This window comes from Grus americana, chromosome 15 (genome assembly GCF_028858705.1).
Source record: "Grus americana isolate bGruAme1 chromosome 15, bGruAme1.mat, whole genome shotgun sequence".
Taxonomy (NCBI): domain Eukaryota; kingdom Metazoa; phylum Chordata; class Aves; order Gruiformes; family Gruidae; genus Grus; species Grus americana.
In genome coordinates this window covers 15,832,924-15,858,101 of record NC_072866.1, presented here as the reverse complement: position 1 = coordinate 15,858,101, position 25,178 = coordinate 15,832,924, and the positions used below count along the sequence as shown (strand labels likewise).

The following is a 25,178-nucleotide window of genomic DNA, read 5'->3' as shown; positions in this document are numbered from 1 at the left end:
TTCATTATTTTATTGTCTGGGAGAACTACTTGCCTCAGCCCAAAGAAGTCATCAAGTCAAAACTAAAAAGATACCTGTTAAATGAAATAATGCCCATCTTTTGTTCTCTGCCCTGAAATATCACTTCTTTTAAAGCGCATATCTGTAGTTGTTTCTTCACAGTATTTCCTACTGTGGACAAGAATAGAATGGATGCAAGACATCTACTTGGTCTGTATGGCAGCCGTATGCCTACAGCAGGAAAAAAATTACACTGGTAGCACCATTTCCATGAAATCCAGCTTCTGTTTGAAGATTAGAATTCAACTTCTGTACAAAGCACCTCACAAGATCAAGCACAAATAAATAATTTATTTAAATCATTACCTAGCATGGACACAGATCACCTTTTGGAGAGGGACCATACTCAAGTATGATTTGATATAGAAAATAGACCAAGCAATTCTACTTTTTTTTTGTCTCCCTATTTCTTTCATATATATTTGAGTATGGAAGTTCCCAGCTCCCTATGAAATGTATATCATCACGTAATCTGAGGCAATTGTAATATTGTGTTCATTTTGTGGTTTTATTGTCAGAAAGGGAGTTTTTAAATTGTTTGCAAGGTATGCAGATTTACATCTGAAGTAAAAATAAACATGAACGATTTAAAAGCTTAGCTGCTTCAAAAACTTCCTTGATGTCATTGCTGACATCAATTTATACTGTATTTTTTAAAAGTTTTGACTGAGATTTAAGTTCCAAGTGAAAAAAACCCAACAAACCAGTATTTTAAAAGTTACTGTTTCTGCATACTTGAAATTCAGTCAGAGAGGCAGTAAGAAAATCTGAGCTCAGTAGTTCTTTACTGCCGGGGGCGCAGAGTGTCCATTTCTCCTGCTCACCTTGCAGAAGGCCTTCGGCACATAACAGGATTTTATCTCCAGTTCTCTTGGAACAACACGATGTAAAAAAGAGGGAGATCAAAATGTTAAGAGAAAAGCATCCAAATTGGCTGGTAGAGAAAGACTGTTCATGTATCAGAAAACTCCTTTGATTTTTTTACTGTTGACTTGGTGGAGATTGAAATAGCTACTTGTCTGGAATTGTTGTAATAATCCATTTTTACAACATTCTAATTTCTTCTTTCTTATGCTGAGCACAATTTGGGGGCCTTGGGGTTTACAGAACTTTTTTTCTTCCTTCATATTGCTCTATCGCTAATGGACATTTTATGCTTACACTGCCAGCATATGCTGTTAGTTACAAAAAGTTAAAAATCAAAACAGTAAAAGTGAATTAATATCATCTAGGTGTGACTTATCATTGTTTGCAGCGTATGTTAGAGATATTTGCAAATTACAAGAGGTTTTTCAAATTATATTTGGTATATACTAAACTTGATTCCGTTCTCAGTAACTTTATTGAACTGAGACCTGATGTTTTTTATTTCTGAACTGTGTGTCGTCATAATTGAAGCTGTAGAACATCAGAGTGGTCTTCTGTACTGCTTGGTCCCTGCTCTGAATAATGCTTTGGGGACTTGGAAGTTGCACATCTTTGTAGCATTGGGATCCTGATGTACTTTAGAAAATGCTGCTGTTGTAAGCTGTGGCTGATTATAACTAACCTGCCAGTTTGTAACTTCTTCAGGAAACCTGGAAACATGCTATTCAGAAAGCTAAGCACATGCCTGATCCCTGGGCAGAATTTCATCTTGAGGACATTGAGACGGAACAAGCCACTCGTTACAGGTCTGTGGGTTTTTCTGCTTTTAATGCTGATGTTAAATGGAATGTGCTCGTTTATGCAAGGGCTGTGTTTGTGTAGGGCAGAATATGTGTAATTACATGGCTGAAGAACTTCGAGTAATGCCCAGAGTGTGTCAACTGAATCTCCCAGGAATACATAAATACTGCACATCATAAAAAAAAAAACCCCAAAACTTTCAGCAAATGTCACATTCTTTCTCTCTCTCCCACCTAAGTAGTATCTCTAAGTTTCACCATACAGACAGGAAGCAAGGCTGAAAAGTATTTTCTGGTTAATTTATTAATGCTGTAAACTTAATAAGAAAATGAATCCAAATAAAGAGGCAGCATACTTAGTTGAAACAGTTTAGAAAAAAAAGCAACATAACACACTGTGCCTTTCCCAAAATAGCAGTTTCGCTCTTGCCTATCGATGCGGTATTGCTGCATGTGGCTGGAATTTAAATCCTTATAAAGCCCAGAATAGCTCAGCATGGTGTACGTGCTGAAACTGAGTTTGGCCCTTAAACTATTCTCAGTGCTTTAGCACAGGCTTTGCCAAAACGTTTACCCTACTGACACAGGTTTCTGGGTGGAAGGGGTAGGAGTTAGAGGCCAGTTAATTACCACTTAGCATCAGTGTGTGGAGAGGCCTGCCTTCCCATCGTACGACACTGTCACGCAGCGCACTTCTTCCCCGCAGACTGCATCTGTCTCTGGTCAGCCACACAGTCCTGAAATAGTCTGCATATTTTAAAATACAAGTAAGTGATAATATTGTTTTAGGGCTACTCAAATACCCTCTTAAAAAGAGATGGCTCTGATACTCCTATTTCCAGTTCTCTTGTCTGTTGTAAACTGGGGTGATACCCCATTATCTATTCTGTAGCTGAGCTGTCTGCATGTATGAAGTACTCAGTGCGGGCGGGGGGAATCAGGCTGGAACTAATCATGTGTTGGTGACTCAACCGCTGTGGTTCTCAATTTGGCTTTTACTGTGGTGGGAGTTAAGGGGGTGGGGAGAAACCACAGTTGCACTCTCTGTTATCATAGGGTTGTGCAGACACTCGCTCCTCCCTTGGTGCAGTCTTGGGCAGTTCTTGGTCCTGCTGCTTTTCACAGCCCCAGCTGGTGCTGTGTTCTGCTCGCATGCTGCACAGCACAGCAGCAGATCCCCAGCCAGAACCAGGTTTACGCAAGGTCAGGGTTGGGGGAAAATCCTGTCCAGTATGCAGGGCTTGGTAAGGCTCTTTCTGCCCCCAGTGTACTGCCTGGGCATCACAGAGGAGGTTTAATGTCAAAGCAGATGAAGCCTAATTTGTAGTGTTGCAAAAGTTTAGCTTCTGTAGCAGAATCTGTTTAATTGTCAGTAGGATTCAGTGTCTCTTCAAAGAGCTGTACATATTTATTCTTTCCCACCTGAAGTAAGGAGGGCAGGAGTGTTGCGGGAGGACTAGAAGTTTTTTGTGTTGGAGTGGAAGCAGCACTTTTTAGCAGTCAACTAGAGATAAGAATAGGCACTGGGGATGGGAGGAGTTGGGTTCCCTCTGCGTTTTTCTAAGAGGCACGCTTCCTGATTTTGCAGGTACAATGCAGTTACCGGGGACTGGGTTGAAGATGAAGTCCTTATCAAGATGGCCTCACAAGTAAGATCACACTGTCCTTCATGTTTATTAGCAGCCAAATTTGTCATTTCCTTCCTGTGACTGAATAGTGACAGCAAGATGTTTTCCTCGTATACAAATTTTGCAGTCTCAATGTCATTCTTTTCTCCTACCTTTCTTTTTCCTTGGCTCATCCATTATGTTTTGATGTCCCAACAGCTTTTTCTCCCCGGAGTAGTCAGTTCTTCCCCATCAGCAACATGAAGCATTTGTTCCTTTCTCAGTCATCTCTCTCCCATTTCAGCCCTCCCATTTCCTGCTGGCCTCATCTGCCTGCCTGGCAATAGTCCTGCTATTTTGTGTGCTTCCAAATAATTTCTGCTCTTAGGATGAAAACAGACTGAATTTTTGGTATGTGAGGGTAGAAGCTACTGTCACTTTCCAGTTAAATCATGGAATTGGTGGTGTGTTGGAGTCGCCTTGCTCTGTGCTACTGACGTGGTAACTGGCGTCTGGGGAGGTGATGCTGTTGGGCATATCCTGTATGGAAGCAGAGAGCGTGAGGTCTGCTAAGCCAGCTGCTCTAGTCAGTCACAGCAGAGCATCTCCAAATGGGAGAGAGAATTCAGATAGCTTCTTTAAAAGTTATACCATGTCTGCTCCGTGGGATAATGAGGAGGGGCTTATTCCCAATGTCTTTTCCCCAGATTCCTACTTAAGCTGCCAGTGGGTTTCAAGGAGATAGATACTGAATAGAGCCTGCTTGAGAACTGTTTTCTGCAGGGTGTAAAGGGGGAAGACGTGGTTGTGTCTCTTACTGGTTACAAATTAACTTTGTGGAAATGGCAATGCTGGGATTTTGTTTTTTTCTTTTCCTTTCCCCTAGCCTTTTGGCCGTGGAGCAATGCGAGAGTGTTACAGAACGTAAGTATCTGCTGGCTTTATCTTTGTTGGTTTCCATGCAGTATTTTCTTCTGTGGTGACTGGAATTTTGCTTAGGTGTGGTGGAAATTGTGTAAAGTGCAGCTCCCCATCAGCTCCCTGCTGTGCCTTTCTAAGAGGCATAGCTGAGGGTTTATTCCTGTTTCTGTGGCTCCAGCTGCAGCACAGGGAGTGGGGTTCGGAAAGCAGAACATTCTCTTAAGGGAAGCACAAGTGTGATGGAGGCATCCAGTAAGCTTGCTTTGGAAAATCAAGCCATTGCCTGTACTGGAACTGCAGTGGGATGGATAATGTGCCATCACGTCTAGCTTCAGCAGGTATAATCAGCCTATCAATTAGCAATTCAGAAATTTATGCTATTTCCACCATCTCTTGGAGGCAAAATACTTATCAAAGTACAGAAGCAGCTACTTTGTTTCTGTGTGCCTGGTGTGGTAAAATATCTTTGGATTTGATATGAGGTCGTAGGTGTGTGCAGCCTGAATGCCAGCTTAAGGCCTTTAGTTAAGCAGAGAAAAGGGGGAAGAATAGTTGGATGGTGCAATCTCAACTCAGAAAGCCTCCCTCAGTGAAGAAGGTTATCATCCCAGAGTTTACTTCAGATCATGTGTACCAGAGTAATCCTGTTCTAAAGCAGAACTTCAGCACTGGGGGAAGACAGAGGAGGAACTTTTCTTTCCTCGGGGAGTGTTAGTAAATGTGCTTGTAGGCATCAGCATCTAGCTATAAACGAGTTTGTGCTAGAAGAGTACCCCACCCTTTCCAGGCTCTGGAAATTAACGTTTCCTGGAAAATGTACATGTGTGTTTAAGGCCGCTCCCCCTTCTTTCCAGCTGTGGAATCCAGAGAAATTGCATTTCATGTCTGGTTTCACTTCTGGAAAGAGAGAAACTCCTGAATGACAGAAACATGATGTTTTGAACTTGAGCAAAAAGGAGGAAGAGTAACCCCTCAGTCCTCCAGTTTGGCATTGTTTCAGTGTCAGTTCGTGCTGGTGGCTGTGTTCTTGCAAAGCCAGATAGAGCAGTGAGTGAAGCCTAGGAAGTAACAAATCTTAGCCTGCTGACATTGTTTTTAGCTCTTGTTATTTACCAAATTCCCCTTTATACAATATCTTGAGTAATGCCATAAACAGAAATTTATCTTTGCAACTTTGCCTTAACCTCTTGTACAAAGAAAGCATAACTCGTATGTCAGCTTCCTATTGCTGGATTTTCCATAACTGCGGTGCACTGATATTTCCCATGTGGAGCACTCTCATCTAGATTTTTGCAATTCTGCAAGTCTTTAGTCATGACAGTGACAGCATTAGCTGCACTTGGCTCAATGAACTTCAGAGAGTATTTGCTTTAGAAGAGCACATGAGCTGGCTTGTTTTATGCAGAGAAATGTGTTTCTTCTTCGAATCCTGGCTGAAATTCTTATCTCACTTGCTTGTTCCTTCTTTCCAAGGCCTCTGTTAGAGTGACTGTCTGCCCATCTCTGCAGGAGGACAATCTGAAGTTGCTTTGCCTTTAGAGTGACCTCTGCACCAAGGGCTTGGGAGGGAAAGAGGAAAGGGAGGAAGGGGGAGGGTTGAGATTTTGAGTGCTGCTACTAGCTTCTCAAAATGTACAATTTGTCATGGCACTAAGACAGACTCGGAGAGCCATTGTTTGTTCTGAGCAGAATATGAGAACTGCTCAGTAGCCAGCCATGCCCTACTCTAGGTGCTCCTTTTCATTCTTCTCCTCCAGACTGGCTTGGCATTGCTGGGGTCTCCAGCAAAACCACTGCTGCCACAGTGCAGGCATTTTATACCTTTTTGCTCTCTTCTCTGTTGAATTAAGTTGTCAATGGGGAGAGAGAGGGAGAAGTGCTTTCCCCATATAAATGGATGAGGCTGCTCTAGTAAAGACGACTGTATCTGCTTGGAATTCTTGATAACAATGGGGTTTTTTCCCCCGTTTGACTTGAATGTTGACATCTTCTGCAACCTCTGCGGTACCTGCTTAATCCATTTGTTGGCAGCCAGCAGATCCTCTGTTGTCAAAGTCCCTTTTTTTCCTCCACTTTTGAGGGATCTGTCAATTAAAGATTTGCACATCAACAAAAGTTAAAAGCTGCATCATAAGAACAACTGTCAGGTGCAGTTTTCCTTCTGGGAGCATGGGAGATACTGAGTAGTCACCCCTGTGTGTTGGGAAGGCAGCCGTTTGCCCTTATCATAGGAGAGGATTTTCTCCTCTCAGTTGATGATTGAAAGGCCACTCCCTGTTAATTCTGCAGAAAATAATTGTTGACATTAGAACAGGGCGTTGAGGTGGCACCAACCCTTCATACTCTGGGTTGGAGGGGAGCAGGGAGGGAAAGGAAATGAGAAGAGGAGGAAGTTAGAGCAGAAGTAGCTGCAGTCAAACAGCCACTTTGGCACATCCTAGCCATTCACATGGGATGTTACCTTTTTCCTTGTCCCCTACGGGTGCTTCACCTTTCAGCTAGGATATCTGGTAAATGACTGAGGGTAACGCTGATCTCCGGGCCTGGCTCTGTCCATGCAGGCAAAGAAATGGGAAAGAATAAATTGAAATTTGTGGTTTTCCTTTCACCAACGATTGATTTGTCTTTCAGGAAAAAGCTGTCCAACTTCTTACACACACAGAACTGGAAAGGTGCCTATAACTATGTTGCCAAGCAATACATAGAGAGCGTGGGCAGGGATGTGTATTTTGAGGATGTCCGACTTCAGATGGAAGCAAAACTCTGGGGAGAAGAGTACAATCGGCACAAGCCACCAAAACAGGTACATTTAAAGATCTTGCTATGCAAAAATGCAGTCTTGCTCTCCTATTAGATTTGTTTTCAAATTAACTTAGAGAGAATTACTTGTTCACATTCCATTAAATTGCTTAGACAAATTCTTCTGCCCTGATATGTTTTCCATTAAATGGTAGCTGATTTTTAATGAAGTGCGGAAATTGCTTTATATTTCCAGATTTAGGGGCTGTGTGTTTGTGAATGTCTGACTGTTCTCAGCTGCTGACTGAAGACTAAAATAAAATGGTGTTTGTATTGCTCTTTTTGATATTTGCCCAGCTGCCTTTGAGATAACTAGAGATGTCACAGAATTTATTGCCAGCAGCAGCTTCAGCAAGCACTTAACTGTTAGCGCTCCAGGAAGACAGATGCTTAAATCTTGTAAACCTATCTAAACACCTCAGTAGCATTGATATTTTTTTTAAATTTTTTTCTTTTAAGAAGAGCTGGAAACCTGAATAACTTTATGAAGCTATTCAAATATAGATTTCTGGGGAGTGGTCAAGAATTTTAAAAAAAAATGAAGATACTTTTGGCTTTATTTCCTTTAGGTGTGTCGGTGACAATACTACCACGTTGTGTTAAGTGCAAAGTGTTAAGATGTATGAAACTCCCAGGTGGATGGAATATCAAGCTAGGCTCAGGGTACGAAGAGAAGCTCCCATCCTCTGCGCTAGGGATTGTGCATAAACACATAGGATTCAGGAAGAGGTTGTTCCACTGCTATTTCTGGTTCTGGGGTCCATGCTAAACATTTTGTACAGCCAACAATGCTTTGCACTTTTTCATGCTGGTAGGTTGGATAGCTGCTGGTCAAAGCTGGCCATTGTGTCCTGGACAAAAAAACCTTCAGCAGCAAGCAGCTTGTTAAAAGACAAGAAACTAACCCGCAGGGATGAGCAACAGCAAGTGTCATTCACTCCCAGATGTTAGCTCCTCTCTGAGTACGTCCATGCTATGTATCAACGAAGCTGTCAAGTCCCCTTAATATGCAGTTGGTACTGGGTGCCTGAGTGTAACTATGACTTCAAGTGAGTGGAAGAGGGGGCTCATAGGAAGAGTGCTGTGTACATGCACTGTGGTGTCTTGGTGACTGCTCTTAGCTCTACCACAGACCATGTGTGGCATCTGACAAGGTGCTTGGGTCAAGAAGTATGCCTCAGTGTAGGGGCCTTAAGAATTTCATAGCCAAAATGAATGTTTTTGAATATATGGACTATGTGCATTGCCTCCCATATGGAGGGTTAGTTAATAACTACCTGTCTCACAACAGCAAGTTGAGGTATAAAGTGAAGTACACAGAGAGGAATCTAGAAATCTAGAAGTTTAAATGCCATGTTGGGGAAAAGATGTAAGCAAATTGAGAGTTGTGACAGTTTCTCCTTTAGGAATGTGTCTGGGACAGAAGGAGGAGGAGGTGAGGTAGGATACAGAAATTGCTGAATGGTAGATGTCGTCAGTCCTTCTCCAAAAAGCTGTTTTTATAAGTTGTGCAGTAGTTACTGTATGTTTTGCTCTGAGTGTAGACTCTGCAGTGTACTCTTAAGGTACGCACAAAAGTAAAATAGAAAGCCAACGCTTACTAAGAATTTTTCAGAGGGATTTCTTGCAGAAGTGAGCTGTTGTGAAGTGACTGCTTTTAATTTATGGAATTCCTCCAACAACCTAAGAAGCATGTGACTCTTCCCCCACCTCCTTGTTAGACAGACAGATCTTTGCAATGGTTCAGTTTCTTTCATTGGGAAAGTTTTCACAGCTGGAGGATTCACACACACTTTGATCTGAAGACAGTGTTCTGTTAGTCATTGTTTGTCTTCGTTCCCTCCCCAGGTGGACATAGTACAGACCTGTATTATCGAAATGAAGAACAGACCTGGAAAGCCTCTCTTTCATCTGGAACATTACATTGAAGGCAAATACATCAAATACAACTCAAATTCTGGATTTGTGCGAGATGACAACATTCGTCTTACTCCGCAAGTGAGGCTTTGTATAATGCTTTCCATAGAGTCTGCTGCAGGGAATTTCTTGGCTCTATCCAGAGGTCTTGCATTACTGCCAAGAAAGGAAACTGCAGGCTTTCTAATACAATGCCAAACAAATTTCTCTTTTTGCGGTATGTCTGCCCCTCCTTATTTGGGGCCGGCTCTTTCAAGCACTGAGTGCTTCTTTATTGCATTTCAAGTGTCTGTTGATTTTAGTTGATTTGAATGTGGTTAATACTCTTTAGAAACCTTAAGCCCTTTGACTCCAATTATAATTGCAGGCATTGACATATTTCAAACTCTCTTCAAATTAAGGCAGGGAGAGAGAACTCTCATGTGCTATGTACTAAATAATCTCCTGGTGCCTTATGTAATATGCAAAGGGAGGTGGCAGATATCCAACTCATGTAACTAAACATCTAGTCCATTTGCATACAAGAACCTGTTTTTTTCAGCCACAACCTCTGAATAGGTGAATCTGAGATTGTGTATAGAAATACAAGTACAGATATCAAGTGATTCCTGGATGTTGTAAAAGAACTTTAAAATACTGGCGAAAAATGCAAAGCGGTCAGTGTAGCAAAGGAGTGTCGTATTGGGGCTAGAAGGTTTTATTTTCATTTTTTCATCCTATTTTTAAGGTATTTGTCATGATGCTTAATGTACGCAGAGGGTTTATGTTCTGGGCTGTCTTTTGTACACTGAATCAGTGCTATGCTTTCACAGGTTGGGAACAAAATGTTCGATGAGATTTGCTGCAGTTAAAATGTTTGTCTATCACCACCAGCCACCTCCCCCAGGCCTGGCAGCGCTTTTTTGGAGGCCTTCCCAGAAGATTCCTAATGTCTCAGCTTTATGCCAAAGAGAAGAGCTTTTTATACCTGATTCTTGAAATGCTGCATTTAAAGAGTACAAGTGTACATTTCATTATCCGATCAGCTGTTCAAGGGGACCTCCCAGAGGGCACAGTAGGGGAAGGAGAATTTGTGGGGATGCTCTCTTTTTTTTTTTTTTTTTCCTTTCCAAAAATGTGGCAGAGCTTTGCCTGTTGGCAGAAGGAGGTGGTGTCCCAAGGCTCCACAGGCACAGCCAAGATGTTTATGCAGATGTTATTCTGCACTGGCTTCAGAGCCCGCTGTTGTTCTGTCTGCCAGGCAGCTTCCCACTTCTTAAGGTGAAGACTGTAGTGGAAAACAGAATCTCTAGTACAGGAAGAAGGAATAAAGCAATGCCTTCTCCCCTGCGTGTTCCCACTGCTGCTTTTCACCCTAGCTCTTTTAGCCTATCTCTGAGTGGGGACAAGTTGGAGAAGCAATCTACTACATGCTTTTAGTCTCTCATAAACATCATGATGAAAGCAATACCAGTTATATTTCACAAATAGGGTTATCAGACTTCTTTGCCCATTTATGAGATGAACATGTGTTGCTGTTTTCAGTAGATCAAGGGAGAGTTTTCTCAGACATCTTCCTCTGGTTCTTTCCAGGCCTTTAGTCACTTCACCTTTGAGCGCTCAGGACACCAACTCATTATTGTTGATATCCAGGGAGTTGGAGATCTTTACACGGACCCTCAGATCCATACAGAGAATGGCACAGATTTTGGAGATGGCAACCTAGGTAAAATCAATGATCCTGTTTCACGTGCTAATGGATGATTATTTTCTCTTCCCAGCTGTCTGCTGAGTAGACACTACACAGCTGAGTGAGCAGGCACATTTCTGAGGGTCTTGCAACCAGCTGGAGAAGCTCTATTGTAAGGAGTCCCTGAACAGGGCAGCTGTCACGTGAGGGCAGATTAAAAATGAGATCTGACGTTGGCTTCTGTCTCCTGACCTACTCTTAAACCAAACAAGTAATGAAATTAGTAGCTTCCTACAATGTGAGAGCAATAATCATGGCCTTTGATTCCTTGCCACATGGCAGGAATGGATACAGCTGAATGTGGAGAGATAAACCTTGCATATTTTTAAAGCTCCAAGTGTCCATACATGAAGTTACAAAACACAGCAAGTTTTGTAAGCAGGATCAAATTTAGGCATGTTTTTCAATGATGCAGTCAAATTCATTTATTATTACATCCTGTGCATATATAGTTTTTGAAGATTTTGCAGGCTTCCTTTTCACACTCTCTTGCAGAGAGAATGAAAAGCACTTACAAGTGTTAAAATAAAATGGAAGTGGGTTGAGCTGTGCTACAAAGCACTTTCTTTCTTTCTCTTTTGACTTTTTAGAAAACACTTTGGGACTTACCGCTTTTAATAAGTAAACCGTTATATAAATTTGGAGTAAATCCTTTCTTCATTTTTTTAATGTTGTAGGTGTTAGAGGTATGGCCTTGTTCTTTCATTCTCATTCCTGCAACAAGATTTGCAAAAGCATGGGGCTTGCACCATTTGATCTTTCATCCAAAGAGAAAGATGCCTTGGATTGTAATAAAAAATTGCTTGTAAGTACTTGATGAAAAAAAGTAACTAAGCCGTATAGCTGGTTTGTTCTAACTTTAAAAGCTCTGTAAATAAAACTCAAATATGCTATTTACATGGCAAATAAAACCACCTTAATCACTAAATGCTGCAGTTTAAAATGCAGCGGTTTAAAGCTGACTTATCCATACCTGTCTCTGAATTAATGCTGTAGCTTTAATGAATAGGGAACCTTGCAACACAGGTATATTTAGGACCAAGTATATCTCTGAGTGCTGAAATCATTAGTAAGTTTTGTATCTCACAAACCTAATTTGGGGACAAAAAAAGAATAGAATTGCTTGTCTTTAACTGATCTTAGTTTCAACTGATATCAGTGGGACTGTGACTTGAAATGCTTTGAATGGAATCCAGTCCTAAACAGAACTCGCTCTGTAACAATGCCAGGACTTCATATTTTGTTTGAGTGTAGAACTTTTCAAAGCAAATAGTTATGTATACATGTGCATATTAATACCCCTCCTTTTGTAAAGGACCCCTAAAAAACATTCATGCTGGTTATATAGCATGCTTGGAATACAGAGAAGCATTATTCATGGGACTTTCTTGTTAATTTGCCAAGGAATCTGCTCAGACAATTCTCCGTGGCACAGAGGAAAAATGTGGCAGCAGCCGGGTGAGAACGGTCTCTGGTAGTCGGCCTCCTCTGCTCTTCCGCCTGTCTGAAAACTCTGGAGATGAAAGCATGAGCGATGTAGCATTTGACTCTCTACCCTGCTCTCCTTCCTCAGCAACCCCTCACAGCCAAAAGATGGACGTGCTTAGTGAGTGAGACTCGTACATAACTTCTTTGGGGGTTCCTGAACATTTGGCAGTGTCTTGTTTTATTTCGTTGGCTTTAACCACAACAGTATGTTGTGTTTAGTCCAGAATATTTGTCTCTAGCATTCCTCTTGGAGCAGAAATAAAACCAAGAGTACTTCTATGTAGATAATTAACGCACAGATGCTTCTGTGAAAAAAATGCAGTAAAATTATGGTATCTAGAGCTTTCTCCTTAAGCATTTTATCCTTACAATAAGAAGCAAATATTTTTCTTCCTAGATTGGCCAGTGTTCAATGAAGTAGATAACTTGGTTCACAGAGACTATGATCAGCTTGATAACCAAAGGGTGAGTGTCTTTCCAACAGAAAAATGAGATTACAGTTCCTTAACGAATGTGTCTTTAAAGGACTGCCTGAAGGCTTTGCTCAGTAAAAGCATGTAAAGGTGCTCGACCTGCTTTCATTGCTGCAAGTCACATTACTTGCATGCATTTGCTGCTTCTAATAAAGGAAGAACATGTTATTTTAAAATAGTATTAATTAATTTTTCCCTCCAGAAATTTATTTGCATCTGGTGTATTTTAACAGATAATTAAAGTGTGTGTCTGTTCCCCTGCCTGTGTGTTGCGTCTTTGGCAGTTGTGCCAACTGTGGTGGTATGAAAGCTAAAAAGAATCCCCATTGATCAGGTCTCTGCAAATACTGGTACTGTGGGATGTTAGAGAACCTCACCTGAGGAGACTGCAAGAAGTTTGCAATGGGCATTTTCCAACACCAGGGCCTTAGCGCCAGGGGCTGTCAGTTACTGTTCTATCTCTTAACTGGCTACTACTGAAGGCTGAAAACTATATGAAGTGGACTATTGCTTTGATAAAGTATGTGAGTCCTTGATTGGGGGTTTTTATGTATCCAAGAGAGAACACAAACTTGGACAGTACCTTCTGGGTCATTCGTTCCTGTTCTGTCTGTCAGAGGTAGCACAGCATACAATCATTCTCATCTAGTCTATCCATCCAACATATCTCATTGAACCAGCAGAAGGTTTTCTCTGTGGGAAATGTCAAGCTGAGATCCTTACAAAGGGTAGTGCTAATGCTGAGATGTTTTGTTCTTACCTTCTTTAGGATTTTGAAAATGGTGGAGACAGTGGATATCCCAGTGAAAAGAGAAGTGAGCTAGAAGATCTGGATCATAGAGAGAGGGTAAGAACCTGACTCCGAGTTTAGCAGAGTTGAACCTGTTCATACTTGAACTATTTCCATAGAAGAATCTTATTTTTTCTGCCTCTTGATTGGGACTTTGTAAAGAGAGGAAACAGTTGGAAAGAAATTCCCACATGTTGCAAAATTACTTATTCATCTTGGGAATGCTAATGACACTTTTACAGGAAAAAGACTATTTGTAATGAGGAGCTTAATTTCAAATGTTACATTTGGTTGCATGTTGTTGTGGGTTTTTTTTTTTTAAAGTATTCTGTATTGCATTTGAGAAATGTAGCCAGCTTCTTGTCATACAGAATCCATTAATATGATCTACTTTCAGATTCTTTTACCCTCTCTACTTTCTATGCCATTATATGGCTTGAGGTATCACAGAACTTAATGTTGTTGTCAGTTAATGATATGCAACTTTAGAATTCCTGTGGGTTAGTTGGTTACTCCTTTAAAATACAAACTTTTAAATAAATGCTTTTTGACCTGAAGATCTTAGCTAGATATTTAATTAGAAGATAGGAAAGAGAATGCTCCTTTCAAAGATACCACTCCTTTTGTCACCTTTGAAGCAGCAAGGTATTGTCACGGGATATCCAGTTTACAGGATTAAAGCCTGGATGTGCCATATTCTTTACCACGTGGCACACTGTGATATCACTGAGAGAAGAGAATCCAGTGGAAACTGTTTTGGTCATTGTCACTATTAATTTTGCCGGCTAGGAATAGTGTAGAGGGATAACTGGCACACATCAGTTGCTGCAAATTAAATGATGCAAATCTTTACATTAACGTAGGGCCATTCAAACAACAACCGAAGACATGAATCTGATGAAGACAGTTTGGGAAGCTCTGCAAGGGTAAATAAAGCAGAAATGTTCATACACGATGCGTTTGCCACTATTGTCCTTTGTTCCACTCATCTGCCATCTAACTTCACATCACTAAATCAGATGTCAGTTGTCCTTCCTTTTCAGCTACAGAATGTGTTACCACTCTGTGTTGTTTCCTTTTTTGTTTTGCCTTTATTTTCCAGTTAAAGTACTGTTAAAATGATTTGTCACCTCTGTAACTGATCCCTGATATAAATTAGTGATTATGGGTTTCTCAGTTTAAAAAAAGTAATTCTATGGATTTTTTTCCTGCCTGACTAGATTATATTTCCTTTCTGCACTTTATTTTTGGAATTGTGTTCCCTATGTGGTTGGATGATTTTTTTAAACCATGCAGTGTTTGAAATGGGTGATAATAGCTCTCTCCCCTGTGTATCTAATTGAGCTAGGGAAGGCCAGACCGTCTTGTGTTTTTACAAAATAAAGCTTCTATGATAATTAGTTTCTGTGGCTATAAACTTAAATAACACTATTCTGCAAGGAAAGAAAAAACAGAGCTTTGACAACAATGAATTATTAGATACACTTTTCAGAATTTCCTTGTAATGATTATATATTGCTGTTTCAGGAGATTGAAACAGCTGTAACAGACTGAAGTTCTGGCCAGTAGCCTTCCCTGTTGTGTTCCTCTGTGTACCTCCAAAGGCTTTCCTTTTGATAGACTTGTTTTCAGCTAATGTTTCCCATCCACCCATTGTGTTGAAAAGATTTTGTTCTCATTCGTGTTGGATGTCCTGAGAAACACCAATGCGTGTATTGGCCTATCATCTTCTGCATTGTTACCTTTCATTTTTCCAGACTTGTAGAACACAAGCAGCATTTAAAATGTTTTGAACTGAAATTCTGACCAGAAAAGTATGGGGTTAATTTTTGTGCATGGATAATCTCGGTACTTGCAGTGTGACTGTACAGGTGCCTTTTTATAAGTACCTTTTTTCTGATTTAGAACTTAAAGATAATGCTTTGCTTCAGTGCTGTCATTTATGGAAGATATTTGATGTTGGGATTAGAAACAGAGGGGTTTACTCTGGTTTTTTTAATGAAGAATTAATAACTATTTATTCAGCTACTAACATGATTTTTGAGAGGCATGTCTTAAATTACAGTATTTACTAATAAGTAATAATATTAACAGAGGCTTTGATTCCTGGATGATAATCCATAGGAATAGTATGGAAATTTTAATTTTGGATAGAAATAATATTATATTCCCTATTTCAGATCAGTGTGGAGAAGTGGAATCTCTACAACTCTTCCAGAGTCCACATCCACAGACCGTCCTGTGTTGCCCAAGAAATTCAGAGGCTCAATGCACTAGAACTTGAAAAGAAAATTGGGAAGTCAGTCCTTGGGAAGGTAGGATGGGTCTAGTAATCCTGTTCTTTCCAACTGGAAAGAAACATCTTGTATTTATTACTTACATAGAGATGTCCTGCATGAGTTATTTGTGCAGGTGAAAATAAATAACATGTGTATAGCTTTCTGTCACCTAATCATATTTTATAAGGGACATCTAAGCTCAGGAACCCATGAATTCCATCTGCTTTTGAACTTGCAACATCTGGGGCCCTTTGGGAAGGAGCCTGCTGTTGGTTCGTCTGCCTTTCCAGAGGCATCATGCAGAGAAGATGCAGTGGGATAGCTACGGTGTGCCTGACCCACGTACCTTGCAAATAGGCAGGGTTGGGCTCCTGAGAAATGGTAGCGTGGACCAACTCTTTTTACTCCAGACTGTCCCAAACAATGCAACTGTGAATTAAATTTGGGGTTACTTATGGGCTGAAGCCTATGCTTAAACAAGACTGTGTAGGTCTTCCTGAACATCTTGAGAGCCTCAGATGTTCTCAAATCTTTTGTTTTGAGAAGAAACCTGCCTTTCCCTTGGGGAGGGGAGGAAAAAAACCCCCTCAAAATCCCATGACATGTTTGGAATGAAATCCTGCCCCCACTGACAATAAAGACTTCAGTGGTATAAGGATTTTACCCTGGATAACCTTGCTTTTCTATGCCTCAGGTTAATTCCTTTCCTGTGAGGGCTCTTGCTGTCCATAAGTCTGTGACCCACGGTTGCTGCCGTTTGCCCTGCTGGCTGGTGTGTTAAGCAGTTGCAGCCTGGCTGCCTTTAGCTACAACTCCCTCCTCAAGGTCTCCAAGGCCCTAGCAGATGTGCTGGGACATGCCCCTAAGACCTGGTCTCTGGTGTGGCAACCTGCTGGGATACTGCGCGGGACACACGGATGTGGGAAGATGTTGTGGCAGCTACTGTCTTGCTGAATTAGGTCTTTTATCTCTAGTAGTCAGGTTTATAAAGCTGTATGTGTCTAAGCCTACAGAACTGGAGAGGCAGCTGCACTGCATATAATCATCGCTTTTGCCTGTTTAATCTGTTCAGGCATAAGTCAGGCTCCAAATTGTGTGTTATCCCTCTGCTCAGTCACAGAGGTACACAATTAGCTTTAATTAGTCACCTGAGAGGTATTTTTGTGCCTAAGAATGGGCACAGGGCTTTTGAAGAAGCAAATCTATACTTGACACTTGTGTCTCTTTCCTGTACAACTGTGTTCTAGGTTCATTTGGCCATGGTTCGCTATCACGAAGCTGGGCGTTTCTGTGAGAAAGACAAGGAATGGGATCAGGACTCAGCCCTGTTTCACCTGGAGCATGCTGCAGACTGTGGGGAGCTGGAAGCCATCGTTGGGTTGGGACTCATGTACTCTCAGCTGCCACATCACATTCTTTCTGAGGTCACTCTGGAGGTAAACAGACAGAAAGATCAAAGAAAATGACAAAATGCAGAATTGTGGTCCACTGTAAAAATAACATAAGAACAGCAGGAAATGGAGACAAAACAATAATGATAGTTGGGTGTTCTGTAGCCTCTTCAGAGAAAATAAGTGACTTTGTAATTAAGGACTTGGCCAAAGCAGCAAAAAATGCTGTCTGTTCCTCATTTTGCAAGCAAATTACTGCATACCTTTGGGAAGTTTTTGAAGTGATCTTTACTATTCAGCTTCATAGTTTCTTGTGGCTGGGCCTGCTTCTCAGACATGCTAAATGCTTGCAGCCATTACTGACTTGGAGAGACTGCTTTTGGTGTTAGAGGAAGGGATGGTTTTACGTAGAAATACACGTTTTAAAGGTTTTGTTTGTTTTACTAGGACACAAAGGAGAACAGAAATAAAGGATTCGATTATTTGCTGAGAGCTGCAGAAGCTGGAGACCGGCCTTCCATGATTCTGGTAGCAAGAGCGTACGATACAGGTGTAAATCTTGGTTCAGACAGGTACTGTGCGTGACTGAGTAACTTAACTTGGTGGCGCTCCATGGCAGGGCAGGGGCAGGGGCAGAGAAGCACTTGCTGCATGTCTTTCGTTCACATAAAGAGGTGCTATGATGTAGCATTTTGGAGTTACTTCAGATTTACCCAGATGTGAATGAAAGCAGGGTTTAGGCCATGATACAGAAAGAAATAATTTCTGCTGTTGGACGCCTGCAAGTGTGTTGGATCCACCTGCATGTTTGAGTTTAGCCCTCATACCGAGGTTGCCCTATGATAGCCAAGTCTTTTTTGCTCTGAAGTTGGTGATAAAACGCCCCTTGACTTCACCAGGAGTTGCATACTTGAAAATCATGCAATCAGCGGGGACAAAATGAACATGAGTTGTTTTGGAGATGCAGTACTGTAAAAATAAGTGAAAAGTATTTACAACTGCTATGTCTCCTCCTTAGTGATTTTTTTACAGCATAGATTTTTTTTTTTTTTTTAAAAAGTGGTTTGGTTTTTTTCCTAATTAAGTTTTGAAAGAGCTGTAGAACAGGAGAAATACATGAAGTTGTAAAGTTACTATAGATGAGATGCAGTCAGATGAACAAAGTATTTGTCTTTTACTGCTTCTCATAATAAAAGTAGGAATGGAAATTTCACAGGAACATAGTTTTAACGCTCAGGATGTTACTTTTCATTAAGGATGATTTTAAGTTTTAAGAAGCTTAAAAATGCTTTTACCTCAGTAAGTGTCTCTTAATTTGGCCATTACTCCTATTTTGATAGGAAGGATAGGATCAGCATTGTAACCAAGTAATAGATTGTGATTTGCCAAAAGGCCACACAGCATATTGATTTTTTTTTTTTAGCAGTTTAGATGAGTTTTTAGAAGTGGACAAATACTAATTTCCTTAAGTACCAAATATAACAGGTGATGATGGTGACTTTTCCACTTTTGTATTGTAGCGTGACTTTATTACTTACATGAGTTTTCTGTCTTGCACAACAGTGAAACACTTGGCAATGGTGAAATTTAAAATAACATTAAACTTGTCATTGAAGTGCACTGAGCATTCTCAGTATGAGAATCACTAGGTTTAAAGTGTTTATGAAACAAGATTCTGCAACTTCAGATTGTTTCTGAATCTGTTCACAAATACAAATGCCAGACCAAAACCATACAACTAGTAATGAAAGCTCAGGCTCTGGAGTTCAGCCAGACACTTCAGTCTGATACTTTCTTCTCTGTAATTACTGCATAAAGTGACCCCAGCCTCATTTGATACAGTGACCTGATGCAGTGCGGAGTTAGTCAGCCTCCATGAGAACATTTGCTTTCATGGAGAGCACTGAGGCTCTGAGAAGCTAGTGCAAAATTGAATTCGTAATCTTCAATGCAAAGTACAGTTGTTTCCTCGGGTAACCATCTTCAAAAATTATTTTTAACTTCAGGGTACAGGATTGGAAGGAAGCACTGTACTGGTACAACGCTGCACTGAACATGACCGACTATGACGAGGGAGGTGAATATGATGGCACTCAGGATGAGCCCCGGTATCTGCTCCTGGCCAGGGAAGCAGAGATGTTAATGACAGGAGGCTTCCACCTGAATAAGGATCCCCAGAGATCAGGCAAGTCCTCATTTTGTTTCTGTGATCAGTAATCCTGCTTTTCCTTCGCTTTTCCCCCAACATGTATTCCAAAAAATACACTTCCTGCTTCAGCTGTTATAAAACATACAGAGGGTCAGTACCCTCAGATCTCTGCATGAAGCTGTAATGATGCTGGGTGAATCAAGGCTGAAAACAGAGATCTTGCTGATGATGGGTAGTTAGCGGTGCCAGGTCCAATCCTGTGAGTCACTAGCAAGCAACCTTCACTCCCTGTGCAGCCTCTGAACTGCAGGTTGCTGCTTGTATTTTGAGTTACACCCATGATTCCCAGACCCTACACAACATTGTCTTAGTTGTGGTGTAATCTACACGTCAGGTGTCTAAGTCTTACAGTTGTCTTGGGGGCTCCTACGGGCCGGCCCTATTTCCAATTCTTGCAAGTGCGTTGAAGAGCCATCAGCAGCCAGTCATATAACTTTCAACTTGAAGAGTAAAAGCCAGATTCTCAGCTGATGTAACTCTGCTGACACTACTAAAATATACCTATACATCTGGCCCTGTAGCTTGACCTCAATTTCTCTTTTTGTCCTTTAATTGCTTCAGGATAAAGAGATGTTTTTTTCTTTACCCTGCCAACATAACCATTACTATTTCCTCCTCTAGGCGAACTGTACACAGAAGCAGCAGAAGCAGCAATGGAAGCCATGAAAGGCAGACTGGCAAATCAGTACTACCAAAAAGCGGAAGAGGCTTGGGCGATGATGGAAGAATGACACTGCAATTAAGCAGTTCTTGTATATAAATTTTTTTATAGACTTGCTGCATTTGCAGCTAAAAAGATATATTTTTATGTGGTGTTACCGGTTTCTTTTTTTATATTTTAGTTTTCTAATTTTTTTTGAGGGGAGAAATCCAAATTTAAGTGGTATGTAGGGTGCCATAGCATACTTCTGCTAGTGTTTTAAAGCTGTAATACAGACACACTTGACCTTTTGTATTTTTTTTAACTGTTCGGACTGAGGGGCCTAGGGTTTTTTGACGAAAAGTGAAGCTGATGTTTGTTTAGGTTTCACATGTCCTGTTTTTATGCAACAAATGATCAGTGTGTTTACACTTTTTCTTCTTGTCCGAAGAAAACAAAAAACACATACAGAAAAACATTTTCCTAAAGTCTCGGCATTTCTTCATAATTTTTGGTGTATCTTACCAAATTTGCATGTGAATGTAAGTGTTCAATTTAAGCATGCAGCTACTCATTTTAATAAGTTGTCCCGTTCTGTTAAGCTGGTGGTGTTGGGCACTTCTGTTGTTCTTCTCAAATGAGAATTCCAGATAGAATCCTTACAGTTTGGGGAGAGGAAGATGCTTCAGATTGGCAGTGAGGATATTCAGGGTGGAATATATTCATTACCAATGTTGCATATTTTACCATCAGAAAATCACTGATGTTCTTGATGAGGTGAGGTATCCAGCTACCTCTCTCTCATTTTGCACCATATAATAACCTAGTTGTATAAAATTCTACTGATCTTATATGATATTTGTCCAATGATGTACAGTAGCAAGATCTGTAATATATGGATAATTTGAATTTTTACAGTGACATCTCAATTCTCAGTGAAGCTAGATCATCTCACTTAAAATGAGAATACACTTTCCACCATTTGCAGAGCGATGTTTCAGAAAGGTTAGAGGCTGTTGATTCACCTATTTCTATGTATAGAAAATAATTTAACTGGTTTAAGTAGCTTTTGAAATAGTGTTTTATCTGCGAATGGTTTCAAACGCTAGTTAGAAAAAAATGCTGGTTAAAAAGAGAAAACAGTATTATCCCCAAACACTTGAATTTGTGTCCTGTTTGCATAATCCTAACCAGTAATAGGAGGGCAAATATATGGTGGTGGTTGAATTATCATTGCATAGAAGTAAGTTTCTTCCAAATCCAGTATTTTATTCCAAAGCTGCTGTGCCATCTATACGGATAGTACAGAAACTGTTCCTATTTCTTGATCATGGTTAACAGTTGTTTTGCAGGAGATTTAGGTGGAAGCTTTTGCCGCCTTGGCCTTACAGTCTCCTGAGGATGTAAATTGATATGAATAAGGGGCAGCCCCTGTGAAGCGCTGAATGACCTATAATGCTCACCAGCCTCACTGTAGCCAAGCTTTTAAAAGTATGCATAAAACTAAGCAGGATGCTAGGTGATGCAATTGATTTCGTTGGAACGTCATGCGTGCATAGCCCAGTAATATTGATTTCTTGTAAAATGTAGAAACAGTTGAAGGAACAGACATCAGTTCTTCCTTTCCTGTGTGAGTACTGATCACTGGGCTCCAAAGCTGTGCTCCCCGTTTACTCTATGGCAAGTGGATCTTGAATTATTATTTAAACAGTATCCAAGCATGATGTTAGTAACAACTGCCACTGTGTGAAAGAGGTGATACCCTGGTGGTTAAGGAAGTCAAATGGGAAGATATGAATCCCTTCTAGGAGGGAAGGAAAAGTTATCCTTGGATGTCATACTTCTGGGTGGGTGCTCTAACCACCAGGCAGTTGTAGCCGTGAGTAGTAGCCTTGCAACATATGGCCACATCTTCTTGCTGTATAATGCAGGGGGTCGAGGGAAGTAGTGCTCATGGCCATCTTGTTTTGATTTTTATTTTGTTTTGAGAGTGAAAGTGAAGCTTTTCACCCATTAATGGAGGAATGTCTAATTTCTAGATCTCAGTTGGGCTTAAGTAGATATTAAGTGAGGTACTAAAATAACCAAATTTTTGGACCTATTGTGCTGAAATAGAACCAGAGTTTGTAGCATTGCAAGTCAGATGGATGTTTTTAAGTGCCTATCCAAAGTTCTGCTTTAGTTGCCTAAAGCCTCTTTTGGATGCGGCGTTTTTGCTCTTTCAGTTTGTAGCATTGAAATACCAGCTTTCAATGAAAGGTGAATGTGCCATTTGTCTCAAGACAGATGAACAGTCAGAGGGTCTTGTGTAGGCATATATATACATATATAGGTATAACAAATTTAGACAAAAGGTTTTGTTTTCCTCATAAGGTGTTGATGTCAAGTCTTTGAGATGTTCCTTGAGAAGGAAGCATGTGTAACACCAACAACAACCATGTAGGGAGGAGAGGAGATTAAATGTGCCCATCCAAAATGTGTAAGTAAGGGACATAGAGTGTAATTACTGACACTTTTTTGTGTAGTTTAATTTGCTAAATTCAGTAGTTGCTAAAGTTGCTGACAGTTCTCTGTAGATCTGATACGTAAATGTGCACACAGCTTAGTGAAAAAATTATTATGATTAATACTTTGTTTGCACATACTACTTTTTCACTGATGTCAACTACCTTCTGTCATAAGGTGGTATCATATTATTTAGCTATACAATAAATAGAACTGTCAATAATTTGAAAATGGAAATTGTTTACAGAAATATGCACAACTTATTCTATGACATTCTTTTGAAGAGAAAAACTATATATTTGACAAACTTTTGGAATTATATTGCTATATGCTGTATTTTTAATCTATTCACAATGAATAAATAAAAATCTGTATTTTTTAAAAATGTGAAAATAAATCTGAGGCTCAGCCTGCCAGAACTTACTCAGGTTCAGTGTTTCCAGATGTCAGTGGGAACATTGCTTGGGTAAGGACAGCGAGATGGAAGCCTGCGTTTGTATGTCAGACATGCAAATACTGATTGCCTGCATCACCTAGTCCTCTCATTCACTTGTCTGGTTTTATTCTGGCTGGTCAATAAAGTTGTTCTTTTTGTCACTTTTCTCCATAGAGTTTTAGTCATTGAATGTGGGGGGTTGCATTTGTTTTTTTTCTTTATAATGTGCCAAAGTTCAATCCTACTATTGCAAGCTTCCAGAAATCCTCTGTGGTGGTTTTATTATTCCATCCCTGATTTCATTCACTTTCAACAGTCAGAAGTAACTAACTGGAAGGAAGTGACTTGATGTGTACCACCAAAATCTGTTTTCCTCAAAAAACCTAAATGGTTGGTGTGCTGTTTTATTTGCATTCAATTACACGTGCAGTGTCTGTAACTAATATGGGATAAGATGTAAGGACTGAAGTGCTCACTTGCAGGGCTGCTACAGCCGCATCCTTACAGCTTCAGTCTTGGCTTACTCCTGAGAAAAGAACTCTGTGATTTGAGGTGGGAGAGATTTTGTCATGGCTACAATATCTAATGATACGCTGTCATTTTCAGTATGATTTATTCCCCTTTCTGTTCAAGAATAAACAGTTTCATGCTAGCCCTTCTAAACTGTTGAAAATGGAGCTCTTACTGTTGCTTTTTTATTGCTTTATTTAGACAGGTATAACTCATTATACCTGTATAGTTTAAACAACATGAAATTGCTCTCTAGCAAAGGCACTTGAAATAGCAGAATCTCCTAACAGAAAAGCTCCAGCAGGGCCTCTTCACTCCACCGTCGTGTTGCTAAGATGAAAAATGGTGAAATTTGGCACTGCAAGTCTTTAGCTATAGCTGCTGTCACGGAGTGTTTTGCAAGTGTTAACGAAGCGGGGATAGCATCCATCAGAAAGCACAGACACAGCCAGCGCTTGCAGCTTATAAACTGTAAATAAGAATATTGCCTGTTTCTTAATTACTGGTCTGTGGCACTGATTTGAATCTCACTTTCTTCCCCACAGGTATAATTTCACTTCTGAGAGTAGAGTGGCTGCTGACAGGCACAAGTGTAGGTTAGGTGCAGGACTTCTCATCTCAGTTTTAAAAGAGAGGATTTCACTTGAACCTCAGGTTGGATTCAGGGTGAGTCAGGCTGTTTTCATGTTTTAAGTTGAGGGGTATCTCTCTGGTGCTGGGGACCTGAACACTTTTTGGGGACAGCTCACAGGTTTGTAACCATCAGGCCTGGTCCTTAGTCCGCATGTAATTGATCCAGGTGATGGGTCCTTGCTCTTCTCTGGCTAACTACTGTGCCAGGAAAGCAATGTAATGAGGCTTGTGTACGTTTTGAGTTCTCTAAATTCATTCTTTTTTAATTTGGAAAAGGTCCCATAATTACCATCTTACCTCGCACTGGTAAAATGAGGAACCTGGTGACTCAGCTGCCAGCCCTGAGGGGTGACCTCTGCTCTTATCCCCTCTAAGCGTCACACATGGCTGATGTGGATAATCTTGGGTACGCAGGCTTCCTTCAGTGTTCAGAAATGTCACTGTGGCCAGGCACACAAACATTTCAGGGACAGAGACTGAGCTCACCCACAGCAGGGCAGAAAAGCACTTCTCCGGGAGGGTGAGATACCTCTCACTGCATGGGCAAAAGGCCCTTGCGATGCTGAGTAACCCTTACAATGAGAAAACTACTTGTAAGATGTGCTCTGTACAGCGTGCGTGTACCACGTCTTCCCTCCGCGTGCCCTGAACATGCAGTGCTGGGGACAGTACCCCACATCCACTGCTCGGACACTGCTAAATCAGACTCTTTCCCTAATCTTTCCTGCCTGAACAGATTACAGGTGATTTGCCCATTCAGGTCTGCCTACCTTCTCCTCTGCTGCTTTTCTGCAAAGCCGGGGCCATGGGAGGAGCACCAGCTCCCTCTGTTCTCCAAAAAACCCTCATCGTTCTGAAAAGGCACTGAACTTCCGGTGTGAAACTGCAGCAGTGATGGAGGAAAAGGATCCCATTCACGCTTACATGTGTGCTGTTATTCCTCAACACTTGTAGGCAGTGAATGGAATTTTTGGCAAGGCTGTGCAAAGCTGCAGAACCACCCCCAGCAGCGCTGCGGGAAGAGAGCTGGGGCCACAGGGCGCTGCAGGGAGGGACAGGCTGTGGGGGGTGCTGGGACCAGTGGGTGAATTGAGGCTGCCAGGAGTGCTCCAGCAGGTTTCTCT

The 25,178-nt window shown here is 40.9% G+C and overlaps 1 protein-coding gene across 6 annotated transcripts in view; it reads left to right on the top strand.

Moving 5' to 3' along the window:
* Window positions 1-23,072, top strand: part of EEF2K (eukaryotic elongation factor 2 kinase) — a 34,885-nt gene extending 11,813 nt beyond the window's left edge. For all 6 annotated transcript variants that reach the window (XM_054842929.1, XM_054842932.1, XM_054842933.1 and 3 more), the window contains 16 exons: window positions 1,633-1,733; window positions 3,316-3,376; window positions 4,221-4,258; window positions 6,887-7,058; window positions 8,903-9,052; window positions 10,544-10,676; window positions 11,378-11,505; window positions 12,105-12,306; window positions 12,586-12,653; window positions 13,431-13,508; window positions 14,315-14,377; window positions 15,632-15,766; window positions 16,978-17,166; window positions 17,569-17,693; window positions 19,128-19,306; window positions 19,952-23,072. In XM_054842929.1, the coding sequence (XP_054698904.1) occupies window positions 1,633-1,733; window positions 3,316-3,376; window positions 4,221-4,258; window positions 6,887-7,058; window positions 8,903-9,052; window positions 10,544-10,676; window positions 11,378-11,505; window positions 12,105-12,306; window positions 12,586-12,653; window positions 13,431-13,508; window positions 14,315-14,377; window positions 15,632-15,766; window positions 16,978-17,166; window positions 17,569-17,693; window positions 19,128-19,306; window positions 19,952-20,061 (1,932 nt within the window). In that variant the 3' untranslated portion in view covers window positions 20,062-23,072. The remainder of the gene's footprint in view (window positions 1-1,632; window positions 1,734-3,315; window positions 3,377-4,220; window positions 4,259-6,886; window positions 7,059-8,902; window positions 9,053-10,543; window positions 10,677-11,377; window positions 11,506-12,104; window positions 12,307-12,585; window positions 12,654-13,430; window positions 13,509-14,314; window positions 14,378-15,631; window positions 15,767-16,977; window positions 17,167-17,568; window positions 17,694-19,127; window positions 19,307-19,951) is intronic.
* Window positions 23,073-25,178: the final 2,106 nt, after the last annotated feature.